At 44.2% G+C, this 23,231-nt stretch overlaps 1 protein-coding gene across 2 annotated transcripts in view; it reads right to left on the bottom strand.

The window, feature by feature from the left end:
- The window catches only part of SLC41A2 (solute carrier family 41 member 2), a 93,314-nt gene that overhangs the window by 62,418 nt on the left and 7,665 nt on the right, over nucleotides 1-23,231 (bottom strand). For both annotated transcript variants that reach the window (XM_043542080.1, XM_037879914.2), the window contains exons 2-3: nucleotides 12,875-13,620; nucleotides 1,633-1,740 (exon numbers count right to left, since the gene is read on the bottom strand). In XM_043542080.1, the coding sequence (XP_043398015.1) occupies nucleotides 1,633-1,740; nucleotides 12,875-13,429 (663 nt within the window). In that variant the 5' untranslated portion in view covers nucleotides 13,430-13,620. The remainder of the gene's footprint in view (nucleotides 1-1,632; nucleotides 1,741-12,874; nucleotides 13,621-23,231) is intronic.

Consider the following 23,231-nt stretch of genomic DNA (forward strand, 5'->3'; position numbering starts at 1 on the left):
CATCCTCTAGTAGTTTTAATTAATATAGGTGTTTTCCCTAGAATCTTGTGTTCTAATGCAGAACCCTAGCTATATTTAGTCCAGGTCTACACTTAACAGTATGGCTCTACCAGTACACCATGCTGAAAAAGCGTTCTTAGTGTGGGAACAGCTTATACTAGCAAAACTGCACATTTACTGGTACAGCTTATTTCACTTGGGGAGAGGAGAAGGAGGGTGGTTTGATGGAATAAACTACACTGGCAAAACCCTAGGGACTACTGCCAGCATAGCTATGTCAGTCACAAATCACACTTCATCCACACCCACTGACAGAGCTATGCCGGCTAAAGCTTTAGTGTAGACATGGCCTTAGATCTAGTTAGCCTGAATACTGCCAAGTGATGAAGTGGAGGTGAAATCTACTCAGATTTTAGAGAGGACCTGAAATAATATGCTTTAAAAAAAAGTCTCCTGTTTCAGCCTGTTTGGGGGTTTTATGTGTGTTTTCAAATTATCAAGTCCAACATTACACACGTAAACCAGAGAAAGTATTAAGAGCTGAAGGGTACATCTACACAGCGAAAAAGACCCATGGTGGAGAGTCTCAGAGCCCAGGTCAATTGACTTACTCTCGTGCTGTAGGACTAAAAATAGCACTGCAGATGTTTGGGTTTGGACTGGAGCCCGGGCTCTGAAACCTGGGCCCGAACATCTACACTGCTATTTTTAGCCCGCAGCGTGAGCCCTGAGACTCACCGCTAAAGAGGTTTATTTATTTAATTTTTTTTTTCTGTAGACATATCCTAAGTCACCTTCCTTTGACTTCACATTGAATTTTGGGTTCTCGGCACTTCTCTGAATCAGTCTCCTAAATGACTATACTCTGCCAGCCAGAGCTTGGATTGGGTCAGTATACAAAGGTACAATATTCAGGTACCTTTCTGAAGCTCCTATCTTGTTCTCCAGAATCTTAGCTTTAATTTTTTTATAATGTCAGTCTCTAGCTGTTATGGTTGTGAAGAAAGCTTCCAAAATATAAACTAAGTGTAACCAATGCAAAGAGGGCCTGGTGAGTCTACGGAGAGCCTGCAACAAATTGCTCTGAGAGGTGTCAACTGTCCCAAATCTCAGTGAGATAATAATTCAGATGCCCAATGATACTTTAAATGTCAACATTGTTAACTATTTCATTCTTCACATAAGAAGAGAGAGAGAGAATCATAGATCTGCATAATTTACTTTGAGTGATGTCTTTTTTGGTACCAGGAATGGGTGGTGTTCAGGAGATACCAACACATTTTCCCATCCTCCCCCCTCATGAAGCCTATGAGAACCCACTGGCATATTCAAACCCCACCAAAGGAGAGCCAAGGTCAAGGATCCCAGTAGAGCACAGAACATGCATGATCATATCTGGAACACTACTCAATCTGTGAGCAGTGTCTAATTTTGGTGACTCACATGGTAAAGATTATTTTGTGGATGGAGTTTGGAAGAGTAACAATTTTTCCCCTCACTAATTCAACCCTTGCTATGGGGACCTCCTGCAACAGGTAAATAAACTAAGCCAGACTCTATTACAGAAAAATAATGTTGTCTTTTTATATTACAAGACATGTGAGAAGAGGGGAAAAAAATAAGATTACTTACGGCAGTTGATAGTCTAGATGCCAAGGTCATTTCCAAATTACCTTTGAGACCAAGTAGTGCAGGAACCAAGATAAAAACTTCAGTAACATTTCTGAACACTTCCCAGTGCTATTTAAAATACAGATAAAGAAAAAAAAATAGTTAAAAAAAAAAAAAGGATCCCTTCACATTCCACAACACTGTTTTAAGGGTGGTATAGTAGTCTGATCTCAACAGATTTCAGAACACCAGAGGTAAAGTTTACAAAAGTATCTAAGTCCCATTTTCAAAAATGACAGGCACTTAAGTCTCATTGAAAGTCAACCGCCATTTGGAAATTTTTCCTAGGTTAGTACTTGGGATAAGAGACCTCCACTAAAAACTTAGGATAAGTGTTGGCAGTTCAGGTAATGATACCCTTTTCTCTGAATGAGTACAGAACCAGCTTTCTTTTATGATGTTGAGGGTTCTCTGCTGCTGTCTTTTGGATGAGACAAATCTGGGTTCCTCGCTACGTCTTATCATTAAAGCATGCATCACACTTAGCCCTGGTCTACACTAGGAGTTGAGGTCGAATTTAGCAGCGTTAAATCGATTTAACCCTGCACCCCATCCACATGATGAAGCCCTTTTTTTCGACTTAAAGGGCTCTTAAAATTGATTTCTTTTCTCCACCCCCAACAAGGGGATTAGCGCTGAAATCGGCCTTGCCAGGTCAAATTTGGGGTAGTGTGGACGCAATTCAACAGTACTGGCCTCCAGGAACTATCCCAGAGTGCTCCATTGTGACCGCTCTGGACAGCACTCTCAACTCAGATGCACTGGCCAGGTAGACAGGAAAAGGCCCGCAAACTTTTGAATCTCATTTCCTGTTTGGCCAGCGTAGCAAGCTGCAGGTGAGTGCAGAGCTCATCAGTAGAGGTGACCATGAAGAGCTCATCTGCAGAGGCGACCATGATGGAGTCGCAGAATCGCAAAAGAGCTCCAGCATGGACCGAACGGGAGGTACGGGATCTGATCACTGTATGGGGAGAGGAATCCATGCTATCAGAACTATGTTCCAGTTTTCGAAATGCCAAAACCTTTGTCAAAATCTCCCAGGGCATGAAGGATAGCGGCCATAACAGGGACCCAAAGTAGTGCCACATGAAACTTAAGGAGCTGAGGCAAGCCTACCAGAAAACCAGAGGCAAACGGCCGCTCCAGGTCAGAGCCCCAAACATGCCGCTTCTATGATGAGCTGCATGCCACTTTAGGGGGTTCAGCCACCACTACCCCAACCATGTTGTTTGACTCCTTCAATGGAGAGGGAGGCAACATGGAAGCAGGTTTTGGGGATGAGGAAGATGACGAGGAGGAGGTTGTAGATAGCTCACAGCAAGCAGGTGGAGAAACCGGTTTTCCCAACAGCCAAGAACTGTTTCTCACCCTGGACCTGGAGCCAGTACCCCCTGAACCCACCCACGGCTGCCTCCCGGACCCACCAGGTGGAGAATGGACCTCTGGTGAGTGTACCTGTTTAAACAGTATACATGGTTTAAAAGCAAGATTGTTTAATGATTAATTTGCCCTGGCATTCGCGGCCAGTACAGCTACAGGAAAAGTCTGTTAACATGTCTGGGGATGGAGCGGAAATCCTCCATGGACATCTCCATAAAGCTCTCCTGGATGTACTCCCAAAGCCTTTGCAAAAGGTTTCTGGGGAGGGCAGCCTTATTCCGTCCACCATGGTAGGACACTTTACCACGCCAGGCCAGTAGCACATAGTCGGGAATCACTGCAGAACAAAGCATTGCACCGTATGTTTGCTGGCGTTCAAACAACATCCATTCTTTATCTCTCTGTGTTATCCTCAGGAGAGTGATATCATTCATGGTCACCTGGTTGAAATAGGGTGCTTTTCTTAAGGGGACATTCAGAGGTGCCCGTTCCTGCTGGGCTGTTTGCCTGTGGCTGAAGAGAAATGTTCCCCGCTGTTAGCCACGTGGTGGGGGGAGGGGGAATGGGGGAGGGATTAGCCACGCGCTGAGGGGAGACAAAATGCGACCTTGTAACGAAAGCACATGTGCTATGTATGTAATGTTAACAGCAAGGTTTACCGTGAGAGAGTGTACCCATTGTTCTATCAAATGTGTCTTTTTAAATACCACTGTACCCTTTTTTTTCTCTCCACCAGCTGCATGCGTTTCAAGGATCACAGGATCTTCTCCTTCCCAGAGGCTAGCGAAGATCAGAAGGCGAAAAAAACGCACTAACGATTAAACGTTCTCTGAGCTCATGCTGTCCTCCCACACTGACAGAGCACCGACGAATGCGTGGAGGCAGACAATGTCAGAGTACAGGAAAGCACAAAATGAATGCGAGGAGAGGTGGCGGGCTGAAGAGAGTAAGTGGCAGGCTGAAGATGATAGGTGGCGGCAGCATGATGAGAGGAGGCAGGATTCAATGCTGAGGCTGCTGGAGGATCAAACTAATATGCTCCAGTGTATGGTTGAGCTGCAGGAAAGGCAGCTGTAGCACAGACCGCTGCTACAGCCCCTGTGTAACCAACCACCCTCCTCCCCAAGTTCCAAAACCTCCTCACCCAGATGCCCAAGAATGCGGTGGGGGGGCCTCCGGCCACCCAGCCACTCCACCCCAGAGGATTGCCCAAGCAACAGAAGGTTGGCATTCAATAAGTTTTAAAGTTTTAAACTTTTAAAGTGCTGTGTGGCCTTGTCCTTCCCTCCTCCACCACCCCAGCTGGTTATTCCCTCCTCCACCAACCCTCCCGGGCTACGCTGGCAGTTATCCCCCCATTTGTGTGATGAATTAATAAAGAATGCATGAATGTGAAGCAACAATGACTTTATTGCCTCTGACAGCAGTGATCGAAGGGGGGAGGGGAGGATGGTTAGCTTACAGGGAAGTAGAGTGAACCAAGGCGGGGGGGAGGTTTCATCAAGGAGAAACAAACAGAACTTTCACACCGTAGCCTGGCCAGTCATGAAACTGGTTTTCAAAGCTTCTCTTTTGCGCACCGCACCCTCCTGTGCTCTTCTAACCACCCTGGTGTCTGGCTGCACGTAACCAGCAGCCAGGCGATTTGCCTCCACCTCCCACCCTGCCATAAACATCTCCTCCTTACTCTCACAGATATTGTGGAACGCACAGCAAGCAGTAATAACAGTGGGAATACTGGTTTCGCTGAGGTCTAACCGAGTCGGTAAACTGCGCCAGCGCACTTTTAAACGTCCAAATGCACATTCTACCACCATTCTGCACTTGCTCAGCCTGTAGTTCAGCTCCTGACTACTGTCCAGGGTGCCTGTGTATGGCTTCATGAGCCATGGCATTAAGGGGTAAGCTGGGTCCCCAAGGATAACTATAGGCATTTCAACATCCCCAACGGTTATTTTCTGGTCTGGGAAGAAAGTCCCTTCCTGCAGCTTTTGAAACAGACCAGAGTTCCTGAAGATGCGAGCGTCATGTACCTTTCCCGGCCATCCCACTTTGATGTTGGTGAAACGTCCCTTGTGATCCACCACTGCTTGCAGCACTATTGAAAAGTAACCCTTATGGTTTATGTACTCGCCGGCTTGGTGCTCCGGTGCCAAGATAGGGATATGGGTTTCGTCTATGGCCCCACCACAGTTAGGGAATCCCATTGCAGCAAAGCCATCCACTATGACCTGCACATTTCCCAGGGTCACTACCCTTGATATCAGCAGATCTTTGATTGCGTTGGCCACTTGCATCACAGCAGCCCCCACAGTAGATTTGCCCACTCCAAATTGATTCCCGACTGACCGGTAGCTGTCTGGCGTTGCAAGCTTCCACAAGGCTATTGCCATTCGCTTCTCAACTGTGAGGGCTGCTCTCATCTTGGTATTCTTGCGCCTCAAGGCAGGGGAAAGCAAGTCACAAAGTTCCATGGAAGTGCCCTTACACATGCAAAAGTTTCACAGCCACTGGGAATCGTCCCAGACCAGCAACACTATGCGGTCCCACCACTCTGTGCTAGTTTCCCGAGCCCATAATCGGCGTTCCACGGCGTGAACCTGCCCCATTAGCACCATGATGCCCACATTGCCAGGGCCCGTGCTTTGAGAGAAGTCTGTGTCCATGTCCTCATCACTCTCGATGTCGCCTACTCGCCCAGTTTCGCTTTGCCAGGTTCTGGTGCTGCATATACTGCTGGATAATGCGCGTGGTGTTTAATGTGCTCCTAATTGCCAAAGTGATCTGAGCGGGCTCCATGCTTGCCGTGGTATGGCGTCTGCACAGGTAACCCAGGAAAAAAAGCGCAAAACGATTGCCTGCCATTGCTTTCACGGTGGGAGGGCCTGACAACGTGTACCCAGAACCACCCACGACAATGTTTTTGCCCCATTAGGCATTGGGATCTCAACCCAGAATTCCAATGGGCGGCGGAGACTGCGGGAACTGTGGGATAGCTACCCACAGTGCAATGCTCCAGAAATCTACTCTAGCCTCGGTACTGTGGAAGCACTCCGCCAAGTTAATGCACTTAGAGCATTTTGTGTGGGGACACACACAATCGACTGTATAAAACGATTTCTAAAAAACCAACTTCTATAAATTCGACCTAATTTCATAGTGTAGACATACCCTTATTGTAGGATTAAGGATGTAAAACCTTACGTTGGCCAAATAGTAATTCAGTTAGTGTCTGAAAGCCAATCAAGATCTTTTAATGAAAGGCATTGAAGTAATAACAACAACATATAATAATAATAATAAAACAAAAAATCAAGATCTGTCTCCCTTTTTCGGTTCTGAGTTGCCTTAATATAGTCGGGGAAAGGCAAAGCTGATCTTTCAGTGAAGTGTGTCTAGTGATTACAGAAGGGGATTGGGAGCCTACATTCTATTTCTGGCTCTGCCACTGACATATTATATAATGTTGGGAAAGTCACCTAAGTCATCTGAAAAATATCAATCTGCCTTAAATAGTGTTGTGAGGGTTGATGAATTATTGTTTGTAAAGCTTTATGAGATCATCAAATTAAAGATATAACAGGACATACAAAATAAACTAAACTGAGGTCATTCAACAATTTAAGTAACTTTACTCGTGAGTATTAAGATTTACAAATATACCCAAAGGAGATGCTAATGCAAGGGTGGGCAAACTATGGCCCAGTGGCTGCATCCGGCCCTTCAGACATTTTAATCCGTCCCTCGAGCTCCCGCTGGGGAGTGGGGTCCGGGGCTTGCCCCACTCTGGCGTGCCAGCCAGGGACTTGCCCCACTCCACGTGTGCTGTGGCTCCGTGCAGGTCCCAGAAGCAAGGGCATATCCCCCCTCTGGTTCCTATCTGTAGGGCAGCCAGGGGCTCCACATGCTGCCCCCACCCCAAGCACCACCCCTGCCATAGGCGGCGAGTTATATGGACCTATGGTGCCCGTGCTCCACCAATATTCAGGAATGTAGGCCCGGCTCCACCAATGTTTGGGCTTATATTTTCAGAGCCGTCCCGTCCATAGGATGGACCAGGGCAACCGCCCCAAGCCCCATGCTCTGGAGGCCCCGCGCTTCAGGGGCATCTGGGGGGGGTTGTGAGGGGCCTGGCTCCAGCAGTAGTGAGGGAGCCAGCCCCAGCCCGCCCCGCCTCTTCCCGCTCCAGCTCTGACCACGCCCCACCTCCACTCCACTCCTTGCCCCAAATCCCTGCTCCACCTGTTTCCGGCTTCTGCCCCCTCCCCCAAGCAACGCCAGGAGCCGGCGGTGGGCGGGCTGGGGCCAGGTTGCTCGCTGCTGCTGGCACCAGGTCCCCCGCTAACCTCGCAGGCCGCCCTGGACCCCGCATAGCCCTGTAACATGGGGCTTCCCAAAGCACAGGGCCTGGGGTGGTTGCCCCGGTCTGTCCTATGGATGGCATGGCTCTGCTTGGACCTATTCTGGGCACCACCAAAAATTATACAAACCTGGTGCCCATGATCCCCCCCAGCTCCCATTGGCTGGGAACCATGGCCAATGGGAGCTGCAGGGGCAGCGCCTGCGGAAGGGTCAGCACACCGAGCCGCCTGCTGCACCTCCGCGTAGGAGCCAGAGTGGGGACATGCCGCTGCTTCCGGGAGCTGCTTGAGGTAAGCACCACCTGGAGCCTGATACATTGTCTTCTCATTTTTAAAAAAATAAAGGTTGAACTGAGGTAGTTAGAACATTCTGTCTGTCCTGTTCTTTGTGAACTTAATGAATTAGAAAGTGCCATCAAGTGCACCAAGTATACAACTGAAAAAAAGAAAAGGAGTACTTGTGGCACCTTAGAGACTAACAAATTTATTTGAGCATAAGCATCCAATGAAGTGAGCTGTAGCTCACGAAAGCTTTTGTTAGTCTCTAAGGTGCCACAAGTACTCCTTTTCTTTTTGCGAATACAGACTAACATGGCTGCTACTCTGAAACTGAAAAAAAATTGTCCTCTAATCTCTGTCAATTATAGTAATCTTAGGTATGGTTCATAACAATAAATATAATATTCAGCCTGAAGCATAACTTTTCAGTTGATGACATCCTTTTAAGTCACTCAGATTCCAGTCTGACAAAGACTCGAGCTGTGTGCATAATTTTATGCAAATGAGTATTCTTGGGCCTTGTCTGCACAAGGAAGTTGTACCAGTTTAACTAAATTTGATTTTTAAATCCATGTATTTAAACCAGTTCATATACTTATTTGAGCTCAATCAACATAAACCAATTGTAAACTGATGTGTGTGTCCAGAGAGGGCTTTGTACCAATTTAATTAAATGGATTTAAAAAAAACAATTTTAATTAAACTAAGGCTACTTTTGTGTTTAGACAACACTAAGACTACATATGTGAGTGGAGTTATGTACATGCTTAAATCTTTGCAAGATCAGGGGTTTAATCTTAAGGAAGGCATTGTAGATATCTGAGTTTAAAGAAAATTTAGTCTTTTTTTCTGGTTTAAATTTTGTTTTGAAAATATGTTCTCTACTTAAAACCGACTTGACTGAGTTTAAACTATATATTGTAGTGACACCGTATAAGGAAGCAATAGTATTTGCATACCAGTTTTGGTTTCCTTTTACTGGTTTACAAGACTGTCATTTTCTTTAGTGTAATTACATCCTGACTAAACTTTTGATTCTCAGCTTTATTTGCTCTAATATTTGAGACCCTGAACAACAGAGTATCCTTCTCTTTGTCATTATGTGCACTTTCTGGATTCTCAAATAATACTTAGTTTCAAATACAAATAAATCTACATTTTTCCTTTGGACGTAAGGAATTCAGTGGATTCATATCTGTTAAAACAGATTTCTGTGAACTCTAATTGCACAGAGAGAGAGCAAGAGAGGGAAGTGGTTACGTTTTTATTTATAAAGAATTTCTGAAACTCTACCACAAAGAAACTCGACAGAAAATAAAACAAAATAGCCCTTAAGAAAGGAGGAGAAGACAAGGAACTGAGCTAGTCCTTTCTTAGGTTTTAGCTTCCAGTGAACTTTTTTCAAATATTAATGTACAAAGAAACACTGCATAAACAGTTAGCTGTGAACCACATGACTATAATTCCACTGAAGTGCTGCTGGTGACATCTTCAACTCAAGAGCAAAACTAAGGTTCAGTCTTACAACCTTCATCTATTTCAGTAATCATCAGTTACAAGAATACTTCAGATTAGGAGCCTGAAGCTATGTGGAAATTCAGCTTTCAAAACTGAGAGTCAGTCTATTTTAGCTTAGTCTGAACACCCACCATCAGTTGGGGCTCTTTCCTCAAACCAGTGGGATCTAGCCCTGGTTAATCCTGACATAATTCCGTCAAGTGCAGAGTACTAGAGGTGTAATCTTCGGCCCTGTCTATACTATTAAAGTTAGTGTGTAGTTTTGATACAGGCACACAATAATAGATTACTTAAGAACCATACAATCACCTCCACATACTTCAAATACTCTAAAGCAGTGGTTCTCAACCTCTCCAGACTACTATACCTAGGGTGAGCAGATAGAAAGTGTGAAAAATCGGGACGGGGTGAGGGGTAATAGGTACCTATGTGAGAAAAAGCTCCAAAAATCGGGACTGTCCTTATAAAATCAGGACATCTGGTCACCCTAACTGTACCCCTTTCAGGAGTCTGATTTGTCTTGCGTACTCCAAGTTTCACCTCACTTAAAAACTACTGGTTACAAAATCAGACAATACACAAGTGTCACAGTCACTATTACTAAAGCTGTCAGTCTTTCACAGAGGTCACAGAAGTCACGGATTCTGTGACTTTCTGGGACCTCCGTGACTTCTGCAGCGGTCGGGAGGGCTGGCCCGGGGGCTGCCTGAGCAGCTCAGGCAGCCCAAGGGCCAGTCGCACTGGCCATTGCTCAGGTCATCACGTCTCGCCTCCCCCAACAGCAGCAGGAATTTGTGTACGGGAGGGGGCTCAGGGCTGGGGCGTGGGTAGGGGCATGTGAGGGGGTGAAGACTCCAGTCAGCACTTACCTCGGGGGGCAACTGGAAACGGCAACATGTCCCTTGGCTCCTAGACAGAGGTGTGGCCAGGCAGCTCCTGGCAAATGAGAGCTGCGGAGCTGGCCTTGGGGTGAGGGTAGCATGCAGAGCCCCCCTAGCCGCGCCGCTGCCTAGGAGCCGAGGGACATGTCACCACTCACAGGGAGCTGCACAGAGCCAGGTAGGGAGCCTACCTGCCCCACCAAACCCCTCCCTCAGCAGCAGTGGGGGTCCCGGGCCATGCACCACAGCCTCTCCACCCCAGCAGCTGCGGGGGTCCCAGGCCACCCCCTGCCTCCCGGGCCACCCCCTGCCTCCCGCTCCTTGCCAGCACCCGCAGCGCCCTTGGGCTGCCCCCTGCCCCAGAGCACCCAAGATTTAGTAAAGGATATATAGAACAAAATCATGGACAGGTCATGGTCCGTGAATTTTTGTTTACTGTCCATGACCGGTCCATTACTTTTACTAAAAATACCGGTGCCTAAAACGTAGCCTTAACTATTACTGAAAAACTGCTTACTTTCTCATTTTGTCAATATGAAATTCTATTTTGTACTGACTTTGCTAGTGCTTTTGGTGTAGCCTGTTGTAAAATTAGCCAAATATTTAGATGAGTTGATGTACCCCCTGGAAGACCTCTGAGTACCCCCAGGGGTATGCGTACCTCTGGTTGAGAACCATTGCTCTAAAGAACCCTGGAACGAGCTCCGTATCATTCCATATGTACCTTTATAGATTGTATGAAATGAAGCAGGGCTTTAATACTGATCTCTACATACCATATATATCCTCACAGATCATATTCCACATAAATTTCCACAGGATCTCACATATATTGATGTGGGTCATACAAGAAAGCCAGGTAAAGTGAGAAATTTCTACTCAACTTTACTACTATGCATACATACAGAGCCTATGGGAACACTGAGCATTCAAACACTGAATGAGAACTTCCACTCAGCTATACGTGCAAACATGCATCAATACCAAGAGAATTTTGAACCAATGCCCATGTGGACAATCACAGTCTACACACCCTAACGGGAGAACAGGAAGTCTGAACCCCAAAGAATAAGCAATTGAATCAACTGGTTGTATACAATGTTATTGTGTTTATGTCGAGTAATGTCTTTTATAAAATTTTATGATGTTCTGAACTTAGTGATCATGATGAGATATGTATACACTCTGTGCTTATGTCTTTATGTATATAAAAACTCTGCTCATAATCCGAGCTGCAATATTCAGCTAACCCTTGCTTCCACGCTGCCACAGAGGGGATCCAGCATTCACAGACAACCCTCAGCCTTCAAGATTGTCCCTCCCTTTTGGATGAAGACTTCTGTTTGAAGTCTCCTTTTAAAAAGGACTTTCTCCCTTTTTTTTTCTTCCCCCTCCTCTCTTCCAGCATGGTGACTCATAGTTAGAGTGACCATATTTCCCAAAGGGAAAATGAGACACCACACAGGGCTGGCGCGAGCTGCTTTCCCGAGCCCTGCCCCATCTCCCCACTCTGTGCGTGGGGCTAGCCCATTCCCAGCTCCCTCTATTCCTCCGGCACATGGGCTGGCTCGTGCCCTGCCCCCCCTCTCTCCCACACACATGGGGCTGATCCGAGTTGCTGGCCTGAGCCCTGCTTCCCCCATGCCCAGAGCTCTCGTCCAAGCCCAGCCTACTCACCATGTGGGGCTGGCATCGCTGATCACTCAAACCCTGCCTGCCCCCTGTGTAGCTGGTGTTGCTACGTTCTCAAACCCTGACTCCCACCAGATGGCTGGCATCGCTGCTCAATGGAGCCCTGTTTCTCCCCACCCCGCAGGGCTGGCATTACCACTCGCCCACCTGTACGTTCCTCTGTGCCCCGCTAGGGGTGCGCACCCCACTTTTGGGGCAAAAAAATGGGGCAAACTCTTTTGGCAAGAGCAAATGGGATAAACGCACACTTTTGCCAAAAAAGTCAGGACGGCCGGGACAAGGCTTAAAAAAGGGACAGTCCCGACCAAAACTGGAAGTATAGTCAATCTACTCATGGTTATTTAAAGTGGAGAAATTTTATGGACCACCATCTTTCTTTTCCTGGGTTTTACAATGTTATGTGCTTTGAGTTAGTCTCCCCTGGTTAGGGAGGCAACCCCTCCCTGCCTAGTTGACCAGCGCCCTGTTGTGAGGTGGAGCTGAATGCTGCAGCGCAAATTATGAGCACGGTTTTCTATATACATAAATAAGCACAGTGTGTATACATATCTCACAATGACCACCAAGTTCAGAACACCACACACTATCATAAAAGACAAGACTTGACATATTTGTACACACAACATTGTATGCAACCAGTTGATTCAATTGCTTACATTGGGTTCAGATCTCCTGTTCTTCCCTTGGGGTGTCTGGACCCTGATTGTCACAAGATGCATTAAGTAATTTTTAAAACCTTTATGATTCAACCAATATCTGCACTTGTACAGCACCTTGCATAATAAGATCCTGTCCCATGACTAGGACTCGTAGGTGTTATTGCAATACAAATAAATAAAAATACTAATAAATAGGTTGTCTCCAGACAGCTGTGACCTAGTGACCATACTCCTGGCAAATTTCAAATTTCTATCACTTTCTATTAAAGCACAAGAGCTGTTAAACATTTGTAATACTGTATTACTCTCTTCCTACTCAGAATTGGCTGAATGTCAGTGACTACAAAATAAAGCAGTATGTACTGCCACACTAGAATGCATTAGGAAAATTTCTTCAATTATCTAACAAAAACCATGTAAAGTGAATACCAACCTGCACAATATCCAAAACCATACCAGCAGAAACCGTTCCAAATCCTGCTAACAAAAATGGTACAAGTATCTGTAATGCCATAATACTACTGGACTCCTTTGGCTGCTTTCTGCTCCTTTCCACAATGGCATCTTCATCACCATCACTAGACAAGTTGTCATCCTGCAATATGGCATCTGTTTCTGACGTGTCCATCCCATCACAATAATTATAACTGGCAAAGTCATCATACTTTGGACTACAGCTAGATGGACTGTGTCCGTTACTACCATGAAAAGCTGGTTCTGAGAAGTGATGGTACTCCATGTGTTGATCCGATCTAACATTAAAATTGTGTCCTGTGTGTTGTAATCCATCTTGCCAGACACCATTCACTTTTTTATGTCGCTCTTCCTGCTTTTTGTGGTAAACAATTGGAACCATACTCAACAGCAGGTTCAGAAACTTGTCAGACTGAATTGTATTAAGATTTATAGTCCAATTTACAAAACTTTCTCCACCATAAGCTTTACCATTTATTCTGGTAGTGGTAGATCTTCCTTTACAGTTAGTCATAGTGTTACAAAAATACTACGGGGAAGATCACTGTTCTTTAAACTTCAGTGAAGAAACACAGCAGATGAGTCAACAACAGCCACACAATCATTGATTTTAAAATCAAATAAATCAAATGTAGAAAATGTTATGTAGAAAATGTCCTTTTCATGGATCTTAGATCTTGAGCAATTCCACAACCGAGTTTGGATCTGGAAAAAAAAATTCAGTAGTTTGATTGTATGTATCTATTATTATTATTAAAACAAATAGAAAAGATATATCAAAGCCTACATTGTCATGTTACTACTGTATCATATAGGGCAGTGACATGAAGGAATTTGAATCCAGCTTGGTCCTTCATAGGCTAAGAAGCAGAAATGACTCAAAACTCTTGATGGTGGGGGGGGGGGCATGTGACTGCCCCATGCATCACCTCTGGCCCCTTTCCCACTCCCCCTGCACCTCCCACACCCGGTCCAAGCCAGCACCACCTTGCCCCTACTCCCCTCATAGCTCCTTCCTCACTTCTCCCATCGCCTCCCCACTGCAGGCATTGGCCAGAGTGGGCTCTGGACACCTACTACCGAGCAGGTAACTGAGGCTGCAGGCGAGGAAGGGATGGGACTCAGAGGGCTTCCCCACACTCTCTCTGGCAGAGCTGTGCTGCCAGCCCCATCTCACTTCCCTGCTCTGGGTGCCTCACAGAGGGGCTCAGTGGGAGCACTAGGTGCAGGTGCCTTTCCCAGGCATGTCCCCCTCAGCCGCACTCAGCCAGACTCTCACCCTAGCAGAAATCAGGGGGGACATATGACCCCGCGTGCCTCCCTCCCACATGTCGCCTCTGATGAGAAGGAAGAGGTTAGGATAAACCTCTAAATTCTTGGATTGCATTGAACTGTTACTATAATGGTGCCTGGTTGAGTTGGCTGGGAAGCAGTCCTGCTGAAGGTTTGTGTCGCCAAAATAAGCTATGTCAACATCCTGGTGGAAAGATGAGCAGGGATATACCTGGTAGATAGCTTGTGCTGCACCTTGTACAAGAATGAACCTTTGGAAGGAGTGGGGTAACAACAGTAGGAGAGGAGTTGGAGAAGAAGGAAAATGGACAGCCCAGTTATTTAGTAGTGGGTCATAACATAACATAACAGCCCAGTTATTTAGTAGTAGGAACTATCATATAGGAAAATTTTATTTTTGATATCTAGCCTGGTCCTTTGTTTCTGGGACTTTGTGGGAAGCAAATGGCTTGAATCTACCTCTGGTGATCCTTCTGGCTGACATAGATATAACAACAAGCAGCTCTGAATGAAGCTAGGCCATGCCTGCCTCACCTGGCCAAACATGAGATTGAGGAAGATCAGAAAGAAATAGCAGGGATCATCAGTGTTTGCAGGTCCTCGAGAGGGAAATGATGTTGGGGAAAATATGGATTTTTATGAAGCCAGGAGGATAAACCCAAGTTCCTGACCTAGCTGTTCAGCCCATAAGGATCCTTATTTTCAGGTGGAAAGCATTTTGAGTTGGTGAGGCCTTATCAGTTGATTGTCCACACCACTATGCCAAAATGACAAACTACTATCGATTTCTAAAATTTAACACAATGCTCATTTACAACCTGACTTACTGAAGTTATTATTAGCCAAACACACAGATTAAGATAGGTATAATTCAATGTTTGTATGCTTAAGTAAGTGTATGGTACATATTTTCATAATGTTAGATGTACAGTATATGTATTATAAGAGAAGATCTTTTTAAAGAAAGTTGCAGACTTTGCTTTGTAACAGTTTAACTGAACATATATGCCAGTAACAACAACTGGATCTAAAACAGAGCAACAAGTTTAGTTCTCGTTTGCAGCTTAACAAACAGCTATGCAAACAAATGTTGCTATATTCAGAAGCAACATAAGCCATTCTTTAGAGTGTCGTTATGGTCAGAAAAATTACAAATGTTACCAGTGTTATGCATCAACCAAACTGCAGCTCAGCCTGATTTTAGAATACTTATTGTTGATGATTAATGGCTTTGGGTACTATTACAATGGAAAGTCACTTTTGCAGTCAACGAGGCAATCTAGTTTTCTGATTAAAAAATCTCCAGTAAGTGTACTTCACCATGCAGTTTATAAAAAATTAAGAGAAAGGTTAAAAATCCTATTCTACCTCCCCACTCTTTTTTTTGAGGGGTGAGGAACAGGGAAAAAAGAGAGAAGAAACTGACATCTCATGCCTCTTTTTTTCCATATTATTTCTCCTCATCTGTAAGATATTTACAAAGGAGGCTGCACATTTTACAGTTATATCTCCTTTCCTCTTACAAGTTCTGTTACCAACTCAGCTACTAACTTCTTGTCTAATCTTGACACATCACTTAGGCCAAAGTTTTGCCTAACTTGAAACACTTAGGACCTTAGTCTCAGAGCTACTGAGCACCTGTACCTCTCACTAACTACAACTGGAATCAGACACTTTTGAAAGTTTGGGCCTTAACATCTGTGTACCTCAGTTACCCAATCTATCAAACTGCAATAATACTTATCTTTGTAAATCACTTAGAGATGGTCTCATGAAAGCCACTGCGGAAGTGCAAAATACAATCATAACCTCCAGCTGCACTCAGAGCAGCCAGTACCCTCTGGGGACCTGAGTGCTGTGTCTCCCATAGCTTTGGGGACTCATATTTCTCTCTAGTCAAAAGCACTCATACAATATTCATACCAACATTTCTATATTTACCTTTTTAAGATTTGTTTAATCATCCATACATATAATTAGATACAGTTAAAAAAAGATTAATGTAATAACCAGTAACAGTGAAACCCAGAAAGAATCTCCAGCAGATACTGATAAGATCTTGGCATTTTGAATCTTCTTATTTTATTCACTATAAATCAGTGGCAACTAATCATTGTATAATTTGAGGATAGTGGAAATTCTCTGAGATTACCAGATGATATTCTAATTAACAACTGTAAACTTTACTTCAGATTAGAACACAGCTTAATTTTTCTTCTAACTTCTAATTCAAGCCTCACCAATAAACAGATTCTGCTTTTGGAAAATAGTTAACAATTCTGTTGATTATGTACAAGACATAAAAAAACAAAAAATTCAACTAACTCTTCCATATTGTAGTTTTATAATGACTATGTAGTGCTAAAAGGAGTAAGAATATATGGTTCTTATATATAAGCAGAGCAATTACAGGGATGTGATTTTTACATTGTAACTTTTCTGACATTGTTGACAACACAAAGGGATCAGTTACACATTTAATATATAAGCCATAAACCTGGCTACACTGAATTCCTTTAGACATCCCCATGATGAGGAATGCAAATGAGCTCACCTAGTTCAACAGTAATTGAAGCATTTACTTCCAAAAACCAGCATCTGCTCCTGATGAAGTTGAAAAAATTGTAGTTCATAAAAGTATGAACCAACCTCATGTTATAGCCCTACAGGTTAAAATAAGGTCACAGTGCAAATAGATGCTATTGAGGCCAGCACGCCATTAGTAGAGTGAGCCTTTGGACACTCAAACACAAGGTCATCAGCAGTCATATTATGACATGACACTTTTACATCCTTTGAGCCAAGATGACTTCACCCTTAAATGTTTCTCCAGAGCCCACAAATACTAACTTTCTTAACAGCTCTTAACATCAAAGGTATGTAAACTAATCTTTTCAGGATGACTATGGAGATTTGTCTAAAAGACAGGCAGTTGTACTGGCTAATCAAAATGAAAATCTGATACTACTTTTGTCAGAAATTTGCGGTGGTGGGGGGCAAGACAGGCCTAAGTGCCACCTTGTCTTTCTGGAGTATAATATAAATTGGAAAGGCCATCAGGGTCTGAAGCTCTGAAACCCTCCTGGCTGAAATAATGGTCACCAGAAATGAGGCCTTCAGTGAGAAGTGCAAACTCTTAAGGGATATTCCATGAGTTTTGTTCATATCAAATGCAAGTCTCAAGGCTCACTAGACTCCCAGATGGGAGGGTATGAGATTGTAAACTTAAAAAAAAAAATTTTCACCAGAAGTGCACTCCCCTCTCTCTGCCCCTTCCCCCTCCGCCATCTTATAACCAAATTGAAGTTATACCTTGACATAACTGCCTCTCAAAGCCAGATATGTTCCTTGGATCCAAGCAAATTCAATTACTGGGACTCTAGATCCCCAAGGGCCAAAGTCACCTTCTTAGCTGTAGATTTCTCACTTGGAGCAGAAACTTTGAATGACTCTGAGGTAGAGAAATAATTTCAATTCCTCCATAGGAACCTGGGATAAGGAATCAGGTTTTCTGATCACAGAAACATCAGAGACCAGATGTTTCCAGAGTCTTTCTAGCCATCTCCAACATATCCTGACTGTTAGAAAACAGCTCTTTATCCCAAAGAGCTATTGAGTTCTATATATGCAGTTCTACAGCATCAAGACATTATGTCAATAACAGGGGGACAAAAACTATGTTTTTACAGAGTACAGGGAAGTGGGAGCAGATTGGATTTGTTGGGGTGTTTTATCAGGGGTGAGAGGGCAGGTCAAACTCAAATTTAGGACTCTCTCTCTAACTGCTTCAAATCCTGCATCTTGGCAGGGGGTTACACTAGATTACACTTGTGGTCCCTTCTAACCCTATGATTCTATGATGCAAGGTGGCTCTTGCCAAGACAACAACAGTTGAGTCAGACACTTCAGTACCTAAGAAGAGCTGAGGTTCTGTGAGAAGAAATATTTTCACTTATCAACTGATGGTGCGCTGAAACTGCAGCCTATCATGCTGACCAATATTCTCTCACTGTTTCTTTGTACTCCGTTGTCTGTCTGTATCCATCAGTTGTCTCTTGTCTTATACTTAGATTGTAAGTTCTTGGAGCAGGGAATGTATTTTTGTTCTGTATTTGTACAGCACCTAGCTGAGTGGGGTCCTGATCCATGATTACCTAGGTGCTAAGGTAGTAACAACAATAATATACTTGCTAATATACTCTGCTGTTTTTGTCATGTCAGCCATACTAAGCTGTACCCTTCACACCACATATGTAAAAATGTCTAGGCACTATAACTGGCTTCTGTGGCAATATTTGCAATTAAATAATTATTACTACTGTAGCACCTACATAATCATGGACCAGGACCCCATTGTGCTAGGTGCTGTACAAATACAGAACAAAAATACAGTCCCTGCTCCAAAGAGCTTATGATCTAAATATAAGATAAGAGACAACCAGTGGATACAGAAAAATGAGGGACTACAAGGAAACAATGAGAGAGCATGATAGGCTGTAGTCTCAGCACACCAGCAGCATACCGATTGTCAAATTTTATGTAGGCATGATGACAAAGGAGAGTTTGAAGGAGGAATTTAAAGGAGGATAATGAGCTTTATGGGGAACAGCTCCCAACTGTGACGGGCAGCATGGGAGAAAGAGCTGGTGGCTAGACATCCACAAGGAGATGTCAGAGAGACTGGAGAGTTTTTTAGTTTGGATAGAAGAGACAGGTCTAGAATAGAGAGAGATCTAAGAGACTTCAGCATAAAGATAGTGGTTGAATTTGTGTTTGCAGATGAGATTACCCATAGATAAGATGTAGAGGGAGAAGAGAAGGAAGCCCTGAGGAACCCCCCACAGAAAGCTGGAGGTGGGTGGGGAGTGGGAAGATCCTCCCAAGGACACACTGAAAGAGTGATTAGAGACATAGGAGGAGAACCAGGAAACTACAGAGCCAGGGAAGCCAGGCCAGGAAAGATATCAAGAAAATGATGATCATGGTGCACTACACTGAAGGTGGCTGAGAGGTATAGGAGGAGGAGCATGGAATACTGGTTCTGAGATATTGATAGGAAGTGTTCATTAGAGACCTTAATGAGAGCAGTTTCAGTGGAGATCAAGGGTCAGAATTCAGATAAGAAAGGATCTAGGACAGATTTAGAAGAATAACTCCAGCCAGTGATTGTAAACAGTGTGTTTAGTGAGCTTGGAGATGAAAGGGAGACAGGAGTTGGGCCAGTAATTAGAGAGGCAAGTGGGGTCAAGGCTAGGTTTGGGGAGTTTTCTGGTTTTTTTAAAATGACAGAGTCTAAAGCATGCTTATACTTATGGGGAGTCAGAAGAGAGTGAGTGGTTGAGTAGAAGAGTAAGGCAGGAGATAAGAGTGGGAACAAGGGAGAGGGTCACTGGGGCAAGTGGAAGGGTTAGAGGAGAATGTGACAGGGGAAGAGTAGGAGATAGAGTTGTAGGAAAAGAAAGCAAGCCAAGGGGAGGAGGAAAGACGTTGTATTTTATCCATTTTCTGTTGGAAGAAATTGGTGAGATTCTGTACAGAGAAAGAGTGGAGCAGAAAGAGGAGGGTTTGACGAGTGAGTCAAAGGTGGTGAGAAAGCAGTGGGGATTGCAAGCGTGGGATTCAATTAAGTTGGAGAAGTAAAGTTGTTTAGCAAGAAAGATGGCGGAACTGAAGGAGAATGAGTTTGTAGTAGAAGAGGAAGTCAACGTGGTTACAGGATTTCTATCAGAGACGTTCTGCCATGCAAAAGCAGGAGTTGAGGAAGCGGACATTGGAGGTGATCCCAGGGGCTGGCAGTGTGGTCCTTGAGATGTGAATGAGGCAAAAGAGTCAAGGATGGACAGTGAAATATGGAAAGAATCAACAACCATATCAATGGCAGAAAGGAAAAAGAGAGCTGAGCATAGATGAGAAGTCATCAACACTGATGGACTGGAAGTGACAGAATAGCCAAGTGAAAGGTGGTGGGGAGGATGGCTGATGTGTGACGCTGAAAGAGACCAACTGACGGTTGGAGAGGGGGAGCTCATCAACAGAAATAGCGAGAGAGCTATGTTTGGTGAAGACCAAGTCAAGTGAACGACCCTTTCGGTGAGTGGGAGAATGGAACCAGAGACTCAGGTCGAATGAAGAGGTGAGGTTGAGGAAATGTGTAACTAACGAGTCAGGTGAGTCATCAACATGGAAGCTGAAGTCACCAAGGATGAGTATGGGAGATTGTGATGTGAGAAGAGAGAGCCAGGAGTCGAAATCAGAGAGGAAAGCTAATAGGAAGGAGTTGGGTGGACAGAAGATGAAAGCAACATGGAGGAAGAGAGGAGAGAAGAGTTGGGTGCAGTGCTGTTCAAAGGAGGAGAAAGAGTGATAAGAGGAAGGAAGAAGGGATTAGCAGGGGCAGGAATGGGAGAGGGGAAGCCTAACACCCCCACCACTGTCTGATCCAGGGCAGGAAGTATGAGTGAAGGAGAGACCTCCATAAGAGAAGGCAGCTGCAGAGGCAGCGTCGGATGAAGGAATCAAGGTCTCTGTGAGAGCCAGGAGCTGGAGGGAGTGAGATATACAGAGGTTGTGGATGGCTATGATCTTTAGAGATGGAGTGGGAATTCCAGAGATAACAAAAGGAGGAGAGTGAGGAGGGAGGGCCATGGGTGTGAGGGTAGGAATCATGATGGGAAGGGTATGGTAGGTGGAATGGCGTGGGGGGAGGGGGCCCAATTTCAGAGGTGAGGAGAATGCTGCACATGTGGAACATAAGATGTGCAAATGGGAGGAAGGGGGGAGACGATCAGGGTGGAAAGGGGAAAAGGAGATTAGATGGTGGGAACTTTTACTGTACGGGGTGAGAGCACTAGCACGGGCAAATGGAGCTGGTGGGGGAGAAGGGAAAGGAGGAAGACAGATGCTATGATATAGAAGAGGAATGTGGTGAGAGACACGGAAGAGTGGCAGATGGACAAGATCACAAAACAAACAAAGCATACCACATGCTAGTCACAGAGCTCCTGGCTGATCCAGAAGCAAAGTACTGTTATTTCCTGAATAGTGGAATGCATCACGTCTAAAGATGACCATAGCTCATGATCAATATCTGCCACTAAATTAAATATTAATGTCTACAGCCTCATGAGCACACACACTTGCAGAATTCTACCCACATTGAGTTTTGGATTCACTTTCACTGTAGCCATTATCTCTAGAGGTACAAGTCAATTCAGACCAGAACATCTGTAGTTTATTTTGATAAAATACATGTTTTCAGGCTCAGTTATGTAACTGATCTCTCCATCCAATTTTAATATAATTAGAAAACCTGGGAAACTATTTACCTACACATTTTATACTAAATTAATTATTGAGATGAACAAAATAATCATGATGGAAAGTGAACATTGGAAAAGGCCACAAGCACTATCACTAAGTTACAAGGGTCTGAAAAATAAAAGATTTTATCAGCCTTCCAATGAAATTAATAATGAAACTTCCCAGCTGCTACAGTGGGACAAAATAAGGTTGTGGTTTCTCCAGCGTGTATTTTAATTACATGATTCAAACATATTACCACAAGTACAAATGTGAAGAAACGATGATGATGATTCATGAAAATGATTCACAGCTCTAGAACTTTGGTTAATTTTTTTTTCAAACCACATAATTTTTCCTTTTTACTTGTGTATGTTTTTGTTTTGTTATGTAAGAGACTGTTATATGAGGGAGGGAGTTGTTTTATTTCATAGAGTAAAGTGTTAATGCAACTAGAAATTAAAATGGTATGGAAGAGTACCAGAAATATGAATCCAGACGACCAATGGGAAACAGAGGGTGAGGACAAGAGTCTGGCCAGGATGGCTAAAAGCTTAAATAACTTTTGTGAAATAGTTTGGATAATATTCACAGACCTTTATCCTAACAAAATACTTGGCCTTTTGTAATGAAGGCTGCACTAACGATGAAGGACAGAATACTAAACCAGCACATCTCAAACTTTTAGTCAAACAGTACCACTATGTAGGTGTTGTTTAAAAACATTAACTGGAAACTAAAAAAGGAGAAGAAACGCTAGGGGGTGGGTAAAAGGTAGAGTAACAGATCCCAACTTGGTGCAGAACTATTTGAACTAAATGAGACAAAAATCTCTCTTATAAGTGGGCTACTAAACATTTTTAACCTAAATTTATGCACAGCACATTGAGTAGCAACATACTGTAAGTCACTTTGCTCACCAGATGGGTTAACAAATAATAGACCACAATACAAATGGCTCATTTTGGTAATTCTCCTACAACAGACCACTAAAAAAGGTACTGTTTTGAAGTGGCAATGTGATCAGAAAGCCACTGAGGTTCAGAGAGAGTTACTGACAGATATCCAGTGAGAAGAAGAATCCTCTTATCTGTCAAGTTTCAGAGTAACAGCCGTGTTAGTCTGTATTCGTAAAAAGAAAAGGAGTACTTGTGGCACCTTAGAGACTAACCAGTTTATTTGAGCATGAGCTTTCGTGAGCTACAGCTCACTTCATCGGATGCATAGCATATCGTGGAAACTGCAGAAGACATTATATACACACAGAGACCATGAAACAAAACTTCCTCCCACCTCACTCCCCCGCTGGCAACAGCTTATCTAAAGTGATCATCAAGTAGAGCCATTTCCAGCACAAATCCAGGTTTTCTCACCCTTCCCCCCCCCACACACACATACAAACTCACTCTCCTGCTGGCAACAGCCCATCCCCCTTTGAAACCCCTCTTTATAATGCGCATGATAATCAAGGTGGGTCACCTCCAGCACTAATCCAGGTTTTCTCACCCCCCCTCCAAACCCCCCCCCCACACACCCCTTTTTCCAAAAACCACACACACAAACTCATTCTCCTGCTGGCAACAGCTCATCTTACAATGTGCACAGCAATAATCCAAGTTTAACCAGAACGTCTTGGGGGGGGGGTTTTGCAGGAAAAAAACAAGGGGAGACAGGCTACCTTGCATAATGACTTAGCCACTCCCAGTCTCTATTCAAGCCCAAAT

The sequence above is a fragment of the Chelonia mydas genome, chromosome 1, assembly GCF_015237465.2.
Source record: "Chelonia mydas isolate rCheMyd1 chromosome 1, rCheMyd1.pri.v2, whole genome shotgun sequence".
NCBI lineage: Eukaryota > Metazoa > Chordata > Testudines > Cheloniidae > Chelonia > Chelonia mydas.